At 46.9% G+C, this 14901-nt stretch overlaps 1 protein-coding gene across 1 annotated transcript in view; it reads right to left on the bottom strand.

Moving 5' to 3' along the window:
* Window positions 1-14901, bottom strand: part of PIWIL4 (piwi like RNA-mediated gene silencing 4) — a 400590-nt gene that overhangs the window by 55313 nt on the left and 330376 nt on the right. The window contains exon 17 of the mRNA XM_073612470.1: window positions 1269-1394. Within this exon, the coding sequence (XP_073468571.1) occupies window positions 1269-1394 (126 nt within the window). The remainder of the gene's footprint in view (window positions 1-1268; window positions 1395-14901) is intronic.

The following is a 14901-nucleotide window of genomic DNA, read 5'->3' as shown; positions in this document are numbered from 1 at the left end:
TAGTGGGTTGGGTTTCATCAAAAACACATTAGAAATGTTGTATAAATGGGCTCTAATGGCACTGCTAAACCATTAGCTTTAATTGGCTGAACAAAAAGGAAGCTGTAAGCACTGAGCATATTTTTACCTATTTTCAGATTTTTTAACACTGAAGTACAGGCAGATATAAAAGACACAAATTAAACCAGCTCTGTATTCATTAACCACTTCATGCCGGGCGATGTACTGGTATGTTGCCCAACTTTGAGTGGTTGTAACAGGATGATCCTTGCAGCTGCAGGCATCATCTCAGTTTCCTTTTTTTACAGCTGTCCGAGCTGCTGAATTGGTTTCAGACATCTTTCTGGGGCTCTTCCGTCCCACCAGTGAACCCGGAATTGCAGCTGGCGGTTCCTCCAGCTGACCATAGAGCTGAATGGCCCTGATCATCTTTATGGGCTAAGAAACCAGAGAGACAAGTACTTTGTGACCTCCCGTTTTTCCAGTTGTAAGCAAACCATTACTGGTTTGATCTTGGTATGATATGAAGCTTTTAAGGGCAGAGAAGACCTAATAGACCTCGGATGTCTTAGTAAAGAGGACCTGTCACTGCCTGTTTTTATCACAAGGGATGATTACATTCCTTATGATAACAATAAAAGTAATCAAAAATTTTTTTACAGATACAGTGTAAAAAAAAAAATTGCGTTTGAAAAACTGCTGCGCAAATACCATGTGACATAAAAAATTACAACCCCTACCATTTTTTTCTCTAGTGCCTCTGCTATAAAAAGAAGTATATATCATGTCTGGGGGTTATATGTAATTTTCTAGCAAAAATACAGCTTTTTACATGTATGTGAGAAGTGTCAGAAAAAGACTTGGTCTTCAACTGGTTAAAAGAGAAGTATGGGGTTAACAAAAAAAACAACCTTATACTCACCTGGAAGTGGCATGTCGCCTCGGCACTGAGAAATAAGCTGCCGGTTCTGTAAAGTTGGGCTCTTACCCCAGCCTGGACCGGATGAGTGACCTCAGCTGACACCGGGTTTTAGCCGGCTGTCTTACAGGTGTGCAGTACGAACTGCACTCCTGTGATCTATAGAAGTATAGCCAAAAAAGCTTTGGCCTTACTTCTACTTTAATCTATTACATTTCTTTTTTTAAATCTAAGAAAAAGGGGATTGGGAGAGTAACACTTATCGCTCTCAAAAAAGGTGGACTTTGTGGGCACAACACGAAGCAGTATGTATAAAAAATACATCTTTATTACAAATCAAGTGACTCACCATTCACGTCTTGTAGCCACACTGTCAACCACTGTGCCCAATGGTGGGTTCTGCAGCCCTCGACCAGCTTCACTGAAGAACTTAGTGGTGCATCTCTTCCTCACAACGACAACTGTTATTTTAGGGCTAAGAAAAACACAAGCCAACATTAAGAAGGTTATTGAAAAGGCACCCTACCCATTTCATAGTATCCAACAAGCATAAAGACTCTGCAAGAAAAAAAATGAACGTATTCTATGAGTTGAGTAGAGGTTAACAATTTCGTTAACAAATACACAAAACAAACATTTATGTAAAATAAAAAATGAGACAGACTGAATGTTGAGGGATCATGATCACATGCTGCATTGGGGCCCACAGGGGTTAAGTCTACCTTTCAAAGGTAGAGGTAAAGGTGATACGTTCACCTTACTCAACATGATACACCTGTTTTTAAAGTGTAACATGTTGAGCATCCACCTCCTCACCCCTAAATCCGCCTCCTCCCTGTGACCCGCAATTTGAAAACAGAGGAGCTGTGCAGGGCTCTGCCCCATTCATTCAAAGAGTTCTAAAACTACGGTCATCTATTGCGGTTGATGGCTTGTAGTTCTCAATGAACTGCAAGGGCACTGGTGAATGCTCTGGAATTCAGTAACAGCCTGACCGTATCGGAGGTATAGGCAGACAGTGTACTGACACAGTCTGCAAAAGCCTGGCATTGTACCTGCGATCTGCTGATCATGGGTACAATGCTTTACAGACTCCCAAGGGGGGAAAAAAATGCACATTTTATTAGCTGCAAAAAAAAATGAGTATTTATTATTTTTTAAAAGGTAACCTTAGCGTTTAAATATAGCTACATATGTAAAAAAAATTCACTGGACTGGACTGGACGAAGCACAAAAATGGTCCTGAAAGACACAATAGGGGTTATTTACGAAAGGCAAATTTACTTTGCACTACAAGTGTACTGCAAGTGCACTTGGAAGTGCAGTCGCTGTAGATCCGAGGGAGACATGCAAGGAAAATAAAAAACATAATTTTAGATTGCACATGATTGGATGATAAAATCAGCAGAGCTTCCCCTCATTTCAGATCTTCCCCTAAGAGCCCTTGCACACTGGGGCGGTTTGCAGGCGCTATTGCGCCAATAATAGCGCCTGCAAACCGCCCCGAAAGTGCCGCTGCTGTGTATCCAGTGTGCAAGCCCCGAGGGCTTGCACACTGGAGCGATGCGCTGGCAGGACGGTAAAAAAAGTCCTGCCAGCAGCATCTTCGGAGCGGTGAAGGAGCGGTGTGTATACCGCTCCCTTACCGCTCCTGCCCATTGAAATCAATGGGACGGCGCGGCTATACCGCCGGCAAAGCGCCTCTGCAGAGGCGCTTTGCGGTGGTATTTAACCCTTTCTCGGCCGCTAGCGGGGGGTAAAACTAATAATAGCGGCGTTTTACCCCCGACGCCGCCCCCGCCCCAGTGTGCAAGGGCTCTAAGATCTAATGGAAAGAGATTGCCCCAGGGACTTTGTGGGTGAGGGGGGAAAAAGGTTTGTATAAAATAATAAGTATATGATTGGTATAGATCAAGTGATCAGAAATAGTAAAAATATATGCTTTATTTTTACTATTTCTGATCACATGATCTATACCAATCATATACTTATTATTTTATACAAACCTTTTTCCTCCCTCCCCCCTCCCCCACAAAGTCGCTGGGGCAATCTCTTTCCATTTTTTCCTATAATATCCTATAATTTGGAATGAGGTGAGGGGTTTTCTCTATTTAGACAATAATTTTTCATTTACTTGGTAGTCCGCCAATTAATAATAATTCCCCTCAGATCTACAGCGACTGCACTTGTAGTGCAAAGTGGATTTGCCATTCGTAAATAACCCCCAATGTACACAGCATAAAAACAAGATGTGCGACATGCTATTTTAAAGCCTGCAAAGTTGCATCTAAAATATTATCGCAGCTGCGCTGCATTGATCTAAACATGAACCACTGGAAGCAATGTTTTTTCCATTGTCGTGCCTTTCAGTGCGACCCAAATTGCATTTAAAATCGCAGTAGAGTGAACCAGGCCAAAGGCTTCATTCACACGGTCAAAAAAATTTGACTGATGTAATTACATGTGCTTTCTAGAAGAAATGTTTCAGCAAAATTATCAGTAAACTACTTGCGTATAGATGTGTTTATCATATAGACATGTATGCACACATAATAATAATTTTCTCCCTCTTTATTTAGACTTAATTTGCACGCTTACAAACGTGTATACATGCATTTATACGCGTAAGCCCGTAAAGCGCATGTTCTTGTATGCAGATTTTAGGGTTCTGTGTTATGGATCTGAATGCAGTACATATTTGCACCCCTGTGTGAATGACTCCATTGAAAACAATGCAGCTGTGTTCAGATCTGTAATTAACCAAAACTTGTATATGCGTTTTTTTACAGCTGTGCGAACGAAGCCTTGGGCAAATGGACATTGACTAGAGCTCGGCAAGGAACACTCCCAGTGTACCCACATACAACCCCACCCACTCCGTGAGACTCCAAGTTTGTAGCAATCAATAAGGAAAAACAGAAGACAAAAAAGAGTAAATTGTGTCCTGCACTGTACTCCAAGATATGGTCCAAATTCCCAATATCATACAGTACAGGACAGGAAGTCCTAGACTTCTTTTTTTAACACCGTAAAAGCAATTATTTTAACTGTCAAGAATGGCTTTCATTCATGACTCATTGTTTACTATTGTCATGCTGTGATTGGTCCACAGCTATCAAATGGTACAGAGTGCTGTGATTGGCCCAGGTACAATGTGATCACTGGTGACCAATCACAAATCACACACAGTAGTAAACAGTGATGTCATGAATGAATTTAATTCATGACTATTGTATACAATGATCAGGTGGTATCTGGGCCACTCACCGTGGTCCGATACTGAGCACTGCCATCCACTGTGTCCGGTGGACACAGCACTTGCAGATCACACCACTGCGTGCCCCAGGGAGCACCCACAGTGCGCATGAGCACCATGTTGTATGGGCACATTGTGATGCCTGGGGGAGCCGCCCCCCAGCAGTAAATGTACTGCTGGGGGTTGGAAAGTGGTTAAAACAGTTTATTGATGTTAATTCACAGGACAGCTGTATATCGATTAGGAAAAAAGGTACCTAGATTTTTTTTAACCCTTTCATGACTAAGCCTATTTTTGAAATTTGGTGTTTACAAGTTAAAATCCGTATTTTTTGCTCGAAAATTACTTAGAGCCCCCAAACATTATATATATATATATATATATATATATCTATCTTTATCAGAGAATCTAGAGAATAAAATGGCGATTGTTGCAATATTTTATGTCACACGGTATTTGTGCAGCGGTGTTTTAAACGCAACTTTTTGTGAAAAGGGACACTTTCATGAATTTTAAAAAAAACAAACAGTAAAGTTACCCCAATTTTTTTGTATAATGTGAAAGATAATGTTACGCCGAGTAAACAGATACCAAACATGTCACGCTTTATAATTGCATGCACTCGTGGATTGGCGACAAACTACGGTACCTAAAAATCTCCATAGGCGACGCTTTAAATTTTTTTTACGAGACTTACGAGGTTACCAGGTTTCAAAATTTTTTGATCACTTTTATTGCTGTCACAAGGAATGTAGAACATCCCTTGTGACAGTAATAGGTGGTGACAAGTACTCTTTATGGAGGAATCGGGGGTCTAAAAGACCCCCGATCCCTCCTTTGCACTTCAAAGTATTCAGGACGCCGAAAAAGGCGATTCTGAATACTGTGTATTTTTTTTAAAACCAGCGCCATTGGCAGCCGAGTAAACGGGAAGTGACGTCATGACGTCGCTTCCCTGTTTACGATTAGGAGGCTGGAACGAAGCCACTTACGGCTTCGTTCCAGTCCGTCCCCAGCCGCCAGAGAAGGCTGATTGGTCATCGGACCTCCCGATGGAACGGGAGGCCCGGTAAGAGCAGCGGGGGCATCCCCTCCCGCTCCTCTGGTAAAACAGCCGGGCAGCTTTTAGCCACATCGATTGTTATAACTGGATAGCTGATCGCCGGCTCTAAAAAACAGTACCGGGATAATGCCTGCAGCTGCAGGCATTATACCGGTATAACCCCGGAAAGCCGAGTACGCACATCTGCGTACGCTCGGCGGGAAGGGGTTACTAATTACAGTGCCATCATCCATATACAGAAAGAGAAGAGATACTGTAAATGAAAAAGTGTGTTTAGTATCACTTTAAACTCTGCTCCCGTGAGGGCTACCACATTTTAAACTGCTGTCACATTCCTGTTTGGGCGTATACGTGATTTTCAAACTATTTTTAAAGGTCAGAATGGCAACAGCAGATATTTTGTGTATTTCTGTTAAAACACACAGCGGCCGCTACTGCTGCCCCGGTGATGATCACTCTCAGTCTGCTGGCGCTTAAACCATTAACCAACAAGCTTGTAGATCTCTGCGGAGAACAAGGCAGAGAGCGTAATACATCATGTTTAGTAACTAACCCTGCACTAAAGGACCTATGAGAAAGAAATTCTTATAGATATGCCAGTGTGTTATATTTTTAGCAACATTCCCTTTCCTATCCTTTGTTTTTCTATCCTATCTTTTATTTTGCAATCACGCCTGGTCTAGCAGAGTACAAGATAATAAATAAAGATCATCCAATTATTGTGTTCCATGGCAAAATAAAGGAGTACCTGCTTCATGAGTTACAGGAGGCAGATAGCCAGATACAACAGATTCTGGAGGAACCTGCAGCAGAAGAAGCTCTGCTTGTCTCAGGCACATGTGAATCTGGTACAGCGTTGCTGGGTGAGGGTACCAGGACTCAACCTAATTTTCTGATGGCTACAACCTTCAGTTCACAGCTTGAACATTCCTGCACTATACTGTGTTCCCAACATCGCTCCTCCTCAGTTGTAGGAAGCACCTTTTGGTGTACCTGCAGTGTCACTAGAAACAGGCTGAGAGAGAGGCTATAGAATGTCAAGCTGCATCTGAGACTTGCAGTACAGCTGCGGTTGAGGCTGCATAGTGTCAAGCTGAGAGATGCTTCAGAGAGGGAAGCTGCCTGCTGGCATAGATTGGAGATGACTATGCTCCAGCAACAGTATCTCAATTTGCCTGAGCTTAGGGAAGTACTTCTGGCCGTGAGTTATGCTGCCTATACTTAAGCTCCAGCGATGTGGTGTGCCCTGTGCTTCCTGGGTCCCCATAGCAGGCTACTTTCATTGCCCAAGTGGGGATGACGTCCCACCTGTGCATGCGTGGGAGTTCAGTGAAATTCGGCATTGTAAGCCAAGCCCTGCAATGAATAGCACCAGGAGCACCTGATTATAAAGCCAAGATCAACTAATATCCACAGCTGCTATGCTTGTGTCAACCCCATACACCACAGGAACAATTATCCTGAGCAGAAGAAGCCAATTGGACCTGGCCAGCACCCATTTCACTTTACTGTCCATAAAAAAGAAGCAACACCGCCAAGCTACAGCCAGTCAATGTGGGTAACTGAACTTTATTGGATTTCAAGACACCAGTGTGGAAATCAATCCTGTTAACCCTGAGCAGGTGGACAAAGCATTATCCCAGAAAAAATTCTTACACTCACTGGAGTGGGAGGAACCTGCTCTTGCGTACCCTGTACTTGAGGTTTCGCTGATTGGGTGGCAGATGCTAAGTGCAGATCTGGGGACTCTTGTGTCATATAATGCGCTAATGGCACCAAGGATTCACCAACCAGACCTTCTGGACATACCAAGATACTGTGAAAAGATGTGTGTGTGACCTCTGGGCAACTTTGGGGTGGACCGAACGAGGAGGGGAGTGGGAGTGAAGGTGGAGGTGCACAGACCTCTCAGGGTAGGGGGCAGGGATGGAGCTACCACCTTGAATGTACAAGTAACAAAAACATGTATGTTAAATGCAGAATATATACTGTACTGGTTGAATCGAATGACAAGGCTACTGAGGCACAGCCTCTGGTTACAGAGCAGGGGAATGGTACAGTTTCCCTTGCTATGATGCAGTAGACGCAGATTTTGCTAAGCCTCAGCTGCTGTTGTCGTTTCCCATGTTGGGTGGGGCTTGTAGTGCTGCCATTAGGCATGCAATGCAGACTGACCCAAATCTAGAGAAGCTCAGGAGCTTAGCATCTAGCCTCCCTGTGGAGGGAGACAAACAAAAATTTTAGCGGAACAATTGAAAACTGTACAAGGAGTATCTGTCCACCAAAGGCAGCAAGACAGAAATGGTCAAAAGATATCTCATTGTACCTAAAAACACAAATAGAATTTCCAGCTCAAACAGTCTGCTATCAACCGAACTATCCTGTTTAAAGCCTCGTACACACGATCGGATTGTTGGCCAACAAAACCGTGGACTTTTGTCCGACGGGTGTTAGCCCAAACTTGTCTTGCATACACACGGTACACACTTGTTGGCCAACAATCACGAACGTAGTGACGTACTACATGTTTTTTTCAAAAAAATGTGTAGAATAATACTTGGCTATGTGTTTTACTTCAAATTACATTTTGGGAGTAGGCAGTTACATTTTAAAACATTTAACAGAAAAACAACATACACTAGTCATGACGAGTGGTAACTTTGGTACGTACAGAATTATGATATAAGGCAAACAGTTACATGAAACACGGCAGGGAACTCAAGCCATCACAATGATCATAGCAGGCTGGCTCCATGGGTAGGAGGACAATGCGGAGCTAAAACGTGCATCTCAAAAACATATGTTACATTCACATATGCAGAGTCCTATTTATTAGCAGAAGATAATGGGTTAAGTAGGGTGCGAGTCTGAGGCTGTGGAGGAATCCTCCAGACATTTGGACCAAACCTTGTCATATTTTTGATGGCAACCCCTATTAGCTTAACAATTTTTATAAAGAGGCAGGCTGTTGCTGACCAATTGTTTCCATTGTTTGTTTCAATTGTTTGGACAGAGGGAAGGGCTCTGACAGCCCCCCCCCCCAACTTAATAGCTGACGTGGGGTGCTTGTAGAGTGTCTGTAACCACATAATAAATATCAAGGGGAACCCCATTCTATGGAGGACCTCCCATAGAAAAGGCCATTGCCACAGTATCAAAGGCCTTCTCTATGTCTAAGGAGGCCACCACCCAGGAACGCTCATTGAGATGTTGTACATGTATAAGCGTTGTAGGTTGACATCAGTGGCTCTGTTAGCCATAAAACCAGTTTGGTCAGTCTCATGCCGCGTACACACGGTCGGACTTTCCGGCATACTTGGTCCGGCGGACCAGAGTGTGCCGGACAATCCGCCCGTGTGTGGGCGGCGGCGGACTTTTCCGGCGGACTTCTTCCCAAAAGCCCGCCGGACCTAGATTTTAAACATGTTTGAAATCTTTCCGTCGGACTCAGTTTCGGGCGGAAAGTCCGCTCGTGTGTGTGCTGGTCCGACGGAAAGCCCGCTCGTGTGTAGGCTGGTCCGACAGACCAAATACGACACGAGGGGATGGTATTGCATCTCGCGCTCGCTGCAATAGGAAAAACAAATCTTCCTATTGCGGCGAGCGCGGGGCATACCAGGCCCTTAGGTCTGGTATGGATTATAAAGGGGAACCCCGCTACGCCGAAAAAACGGCGTGGGGTCCCCCTAAAATCCATACCAGACCCCGATCCGAGCACGCAGCCTGGCCGGTCAGGAAAGGGGGTGGGGACGAGCGAGCGCCCCCCCCCCCTCCTGAACCGTACCAGGCCGCATGCCCTCAACATGGGGGGTGGGTGCTTTGGGGGAGGGGGGCGCCCTGCGCCCCCCCCCCCAAAGCACCTTGTCCCCATGTTGATGAGGACAAGGGCCTCTTCCCGACAACCCTGGCCGTTGGTTGTCGGGGTCTGCGGGCGGGGGCTTATCGGAATCTGGGAGCCCCCTTTAATAAGGGGGCCCCCAGATCCCGGCCCCCCACCCTATGTAAATGAGTATGGGGTACATGGTACTCCTACCCATTTACCTAGGAAAAAAGTGTAAGTAATAAAACACACTACACAGGTTTTTAAAATATTTTATTAAACAGCTCCGGGGGGGGGATCTTCCTCCGGCTTCGGGGGTCTTCTTCCGGCTTCGGGGGTCCCTCCGCTTCATCTTCTCCCGGCGTCCGGTTGGTTCTTCTCCGCTCTCCGGCCTCTTCTCCCGGTGTCGCAGGTCTTCGGCCGGCCCCTCCGCTCTCTTCATGTAGCTCTATTGCGAGCGGAGGTCCGGACTTCTGGGCTTCTTGGCTTCTCTTCTCTTCTCTTCCCCCAGATGTTGACACGACGCTCTCTCCGGCTGGACTGGTCTCTGAGGGCTGCGTTGTGACTTATATAGGCGGAGACCCCGCCCCCATATGATGTCACAGTCCTTGGGCATGCTGGGACTGTGACGTTTTAGGGGGCGTGGTCGACCACGCCCCCTAAAACGTCACAGTCCCAGCATGCCCAAGGACTGTGACATCATATGGGGGCGGGGTCTCCGCCTATATAAGTCACAACGCAGCCCTCAGAGACCAGTCCAGCCGGAGAGAGCGTCGTGTCAACATCTGGGGGAAGAGAAGAGAAGAGAAGCCAAGAAGCCAAGAAGCCCAGAAGTCCGGACCTCCGCTCGCAATAGAGCTACATGAAGAGAGCGGAGGGGCCGGCCGAAGACCTGCGACACCGGGAGAAGAGGCCGGAGAGCGGAGAAGAACCAACCGGACGCTGGGAGAAGATGAAGCGGAGGGACCCCCGAAGCCGGAAGAAGACCCCCGAAGCCGGAGGAAGATCCCCCCCCCGGAGCTGTTTAATAAAATATTTTAAAAACCTGTGTAGTGTGTTTTATTACTTACACTTTTTTCCTAGGTAAATGGGTAGGGGTACCATGTACCCCATACTCATTTACATAGGGTGGGGGGCCGGGATCTGGGGGCCCCCTTATTAAAGGGGGCTCCCAGATTCCGATAAGCCCCCGCCCGCAGACCCCGACAACCAACGGCCAGGGTTGTCGGGAAGAGGCCCTTGTCCTCATCAACATGGGGACAAGGTGCTTTGGGGGGGGGGGGCGCAGGGCGCCCCCCTCCCCCAAAGCACCCACCCCCCATGTTGAGGGCATGCGGCCTGGTACGGTTCAGGAGGGGGGGGGCGCTCGCTCGTCCCCACCCCCTTTCCTGACCGGCCAGGCTGCGTGCTCGGATCGGGGTCTGGTATGGATTTTAGGGAGACCCCACGCCGTTTTTTCGGCGTAGCGGGGTTCCCCTTTATAATCCATACCAGACCTAAGGGCCTGGTATGCCCCGCGACGGGGCTAGCAAGGTGTCAATCTCGCCGATAAAAGCGGCAAGATTGACATCCTTCTCTAGTCCCGTCGCACCTGAGTCACGTTCAAAATGAACGGACTTGTCCGTGTGTGGGCAAGTCCGTTCATTCTGAAAGTCCGCCGGAACTCCGGCGAAAGTCCGTCGGAAAGACGGGCGGACTTAGCCCGCCGGAAAGTCCCGGCGTGTGTGGGCAAGTCCGTCCGTTTTAAAGTCCGGCGCACCTGGCGGACAAAGTCCGTCGGAAAGTGTGCCGGACCAAGTAGGATAGAAAGTCCGCTCGTGTGTACGCGGCATCAGACGGCAGTAGCAGTTGTAGTCTCATAGTGAGCAATTTGGTAAGAATTTTGAAGTCTGTGTTAAGTAGGGCGATGGGCCTATATGAGGCACAGGATGTGGGGACCTTAGGGGCTTTGTGGATTAGTATTATATGTGCATGGCTCATGGAGGTGGGAAGGGTGCCCTCCGTTAAACAGTGAGAATAGAGCTGGGACAGTTTGGGGGCAAGCAGGTCCCCATGGGTTTTGCAGAACTCTATAGAAAGACCATCTGGGCCTGGGGAATTTTCTGGCGAGAAAGGATCCGATGGCCTTCAAAACCTCCTCCGGGGTAATGGGTCTCACCAAATTTTCTCTCTCGGCATCCGAAAGCCAGCCGAGTGCCAGGGGGTCAAGCCAAGGCGCCAGGTCCTGTGGCCTGAAATCCGAGGGCAACACAGAGGTGTAAAGGTAGCTGTAGTATAGCCGAAATACGTCTAATATGTCTGGGAGAGAAGAGACCGGATTCACCCGAAGGAGACACTATACTTGGTATCACCATCAGGGACATATGCTAACATTGCCAGGAGGCAACCGTTTCGGTCCCCCTGTTCGAAAAATCTCTGCTTGTTATGGTAGAGATCTAGTCTGGTAAGTTCTGTTATATGGTGTAATTCCCGTTTCACTGCATTAAGGACATCAAAGCCAGAGTCAGTGGGGTCGGCCGCGTAGGCCTCAGTCTGGGTATCTAACTTGTTCTGTAGCTCGGTTGTGATAGCGGCTTGTCCTCTACGGATCCCAGCTATTGAGATGTACTGACTGTAACGAGCCCCTTGCTCGCTCGGTTCCACTCTCCCGACACTCCTCTGCTGCTATAGAATCAGATTGCAGATCGCAACATCTGATTGTTCGGTCATCCAATGCTCCGGGATTAGAACTACAGCTATGTGCCGTTCTAACCCAGTTGCGATAGCTCAGAACAAACACCAGGCAGGCTGTATGTAAGTTCAAAACAGGAATCTCTTTAATTGGAAAATACAGGCCCTTTTATACACTAAAAGTGGAGGTGCATACCTCCGGCTCATATTACTCTGAACATACACCTGTGACCAGAAACCTAATTAACACGGGCTAATTAACTAATCCCTTTAGACAGCCTAGATGACTCAGACATGACCTTTAGGCCAGACTGGCCGTCTTGTAGTTCAGAAAACACAATCAACATAGACTCTTCTTCACACAATAGCAGAGTTAATTAACACAAACAACAATGGGGATCTAATGACTCTTAGATCCCATAGTAGACTTATTTACAATACACATTTTAGCAGACAACAGACAGACAGGTGTTGGAATTTACATCAGCATCTCCTAACAGTATCTGTCCCAGCATTATGAATCAGCCACTATTTCTAATATGGCAAATCCAGGCTCCCCAGAGTCTGTGTGTCCTGGGGGACCAGGACTCGAATCCACAGTAATACCGCCTCAAGGGTCCCCAGGCATACAGCTCACAAAGAGCACCGTTCCCCCAAATGCCAGGGCCCACGATCGATCGGCAAGAGGCTAGCATACAGTCCCCTCCAAAACTCTCTCTCCCGGCTAGGTCTGTCACACTGACCCCTAGTGAAGGCCTTGAAGGCTTCCCAAGTGACCTCTAGGGAGGAGGATCCTGCATTAAGTTCGGTAGGGCGAGGTGGGATAGTGTTGGTCAAGTCAGCGTGGGACAGCCAATGTGTTCCCCGGCGCCAAAGGGCGGAGGTTCGGGAGGCAGGGGAGCGGAAGAAAGAAGGAGGGGGCAGTGGACTGACAGTCCACTAGGTAGGTATGTGGTGTCCAGCACGTCCGACATCATGGCCAGATTAGCCAATGCATGAGGACGTTTTGTAGATGGCGGAAAAACAGGAGTAGGCCCTAGTCGAGGGGTGTTTCCACCTCCAGACCTCGATCACTCTCACTGCTTGTGCCCAAGTGGATAAGTCTGAGGAGCATTGTTTAGGGGGGACTGGTCTGTCTAGGATGGCGTTAAAATCGCCCATAAGTAACGACCTAGCGGGGCAGTATGGGGTAACCCGTTCTGGAATAGAGTATAAGGTGGATGTTGAGAAGGGAGAAGGGATGTATATATTTACCACAATATATCTCGTGCCCTAAACTGTGAAAACCACTATCGCGTATTTGCCCTGAGGGTCAGTGTGAATCTGTTCCACTACGCATGGAAAGGATTTGCTGATCAGCACCGAGACCCCCCTGGCATAGGTGGAGTAGGAGGAATGAAAGGCTCTCTGGATCCACGGCTTCTTTAGTGCCAATAGTTTGCTGCCCATAAGGTGCGTCTCCTGAAGCAGTATCATGTGGGGGGAGTGTAATTTGAGATACTATAGTACTGCTCTTTTAAATTTGGAATTGAGCCCCTGGACATTCCAGGATAAGATATTAAAAGAGGACATGTCACATGTGGCCATCAGATGGTTCCATTATGATACCGAGGAGACGCATATTAAGGTTAATAGTGTGTAACAAGACCTGCATAGAGCCAGAGAGCCCATTGTAGGAAGAGTCATGACCAAGCATTAACCATACAAACAAAAAACACATACATTAACAAAAAACAAAAGTATCCTTGTTGACAGCAAGGTGTCAACCCTGCCCTTATCTGATGGCATACCTGGAAACGATCAGATTAGGCCTATACCCAGAAAATAACAATTTAACCCCTTAAACTTTTCTCGGCTGGGTTGTCAAAGAACCAAATTGCTCCAGCATGTTGGACTCCCTGGAAACGATAAGATTAGGCCTAAAAAACAGGAAAAAACTGAGCTATAAAGTAAATACAATATGTGAATGCATAAAGATCAATTAGTGCATAAAAAAAGTTCCTTTGGTGAGTGACCATGAAAATCATCCATGGATACAAAGAAAGTCCAAAAGACATAAATCCCTCAGTAATTCCCAGTGAAGGCTATATAGAAAATTTGGGATAAACACCACTCATTGTGATCCACCACCACATAAATTTCACGCTTACCAGGAGGCAAGCTAAGTGAGCTTGTGTGTAAATCGGAGATCCGGATGCCAAACCAATAGCGCTGCTTCTCTGTGCTCAACGTGGATATAAAAGTGTGGTAGATGATGGCTCATACACCAACCCGAGCTCAGGATCATGAGGGCAAAAGAAAACTGGCCATAGTGTAAATCCGCTTACAATGTTTATTATAAAAAGAACTGCACTTACAAGAAATATGTAGTTTAAAAGACAATTCCCCGGCCGGCGTTGCATGCACCCGTTCACATCAAGGTCGCGATGACTTCAGAGCGCCAGCCTCCCGACGTACGTTTCGTCTATAACTGACGTCGGCTGGGCGATCTGATGGCATCCCTGGAAACAATCAGATTAGGCCTATACCCATAAAATAACAATTTAACCCCTTTTCTCGGCAACAGTTCATTGCTGTGCGTAAGAACTTGTAGAAGTTCCCGGGGCGGGGGCAGCCAGTCGTCAGCATCCGCTGGGTTGTCAAAGAACCGGATTGCTCCAGCATGTGGGACTCGCAGGCGGCTGGGGTAAAGCATGCTATATTTTATGTTCTTATCCCTGAGTCGTCTACGAACATCGTTGAAGGTTTTTCTCTTCCGCTGCAAATCGGCCAAAAAGTCAGGGAAAATATGAACGGAGGTGTTACTATAATTGAAAGTGGGTTTGCGGGCTTCAGAGAGAATCTTGTCCATGTCCGATAATTAAGGAAGCGGACCGAAAAAGGCCTGGGAAGGTATGTGTGGCAGTAAGATCTTCGGTGGCGGATACTCTGGTCTCAGTTTTAGTCATTTTCCCGCTTATTTTGTTGGTCATTCCTGATAAGATTGCACTCCTCAGCAAGTTGGTCAATGCGCACAAGCAGTGAGTTAATACTCTGCTCGCTTGCAGCGAGTATCGTGGCTGTAATATCTTGCGATAGCGGGGCTGACTCCTCCATTGCTGGAACCTCCCTGGGACCCATCTCCAATTCAGCTAATAAGGCCCGTAGTCATCTACTCAGTATGGGGTCTGACT

This window comes from Aquarana catesbeiana, linkage group LG02 (genome assembly GCF_042186555.1).
Source record: "Aquarana catesbeiana isolate 2022-GZ linkage group LG02, ASM4218655v1, whole genome shotgun sequence".
Taxonomy (NCBI): Eukaryota; Metazoa; Chordata; class Amphibia; order Anura; family Ranidae; genus Aquarana; species Aquarana catesbeiana.
This window is presented reverse-complemented; position numbering and strand designations above follow the sequence as displayed.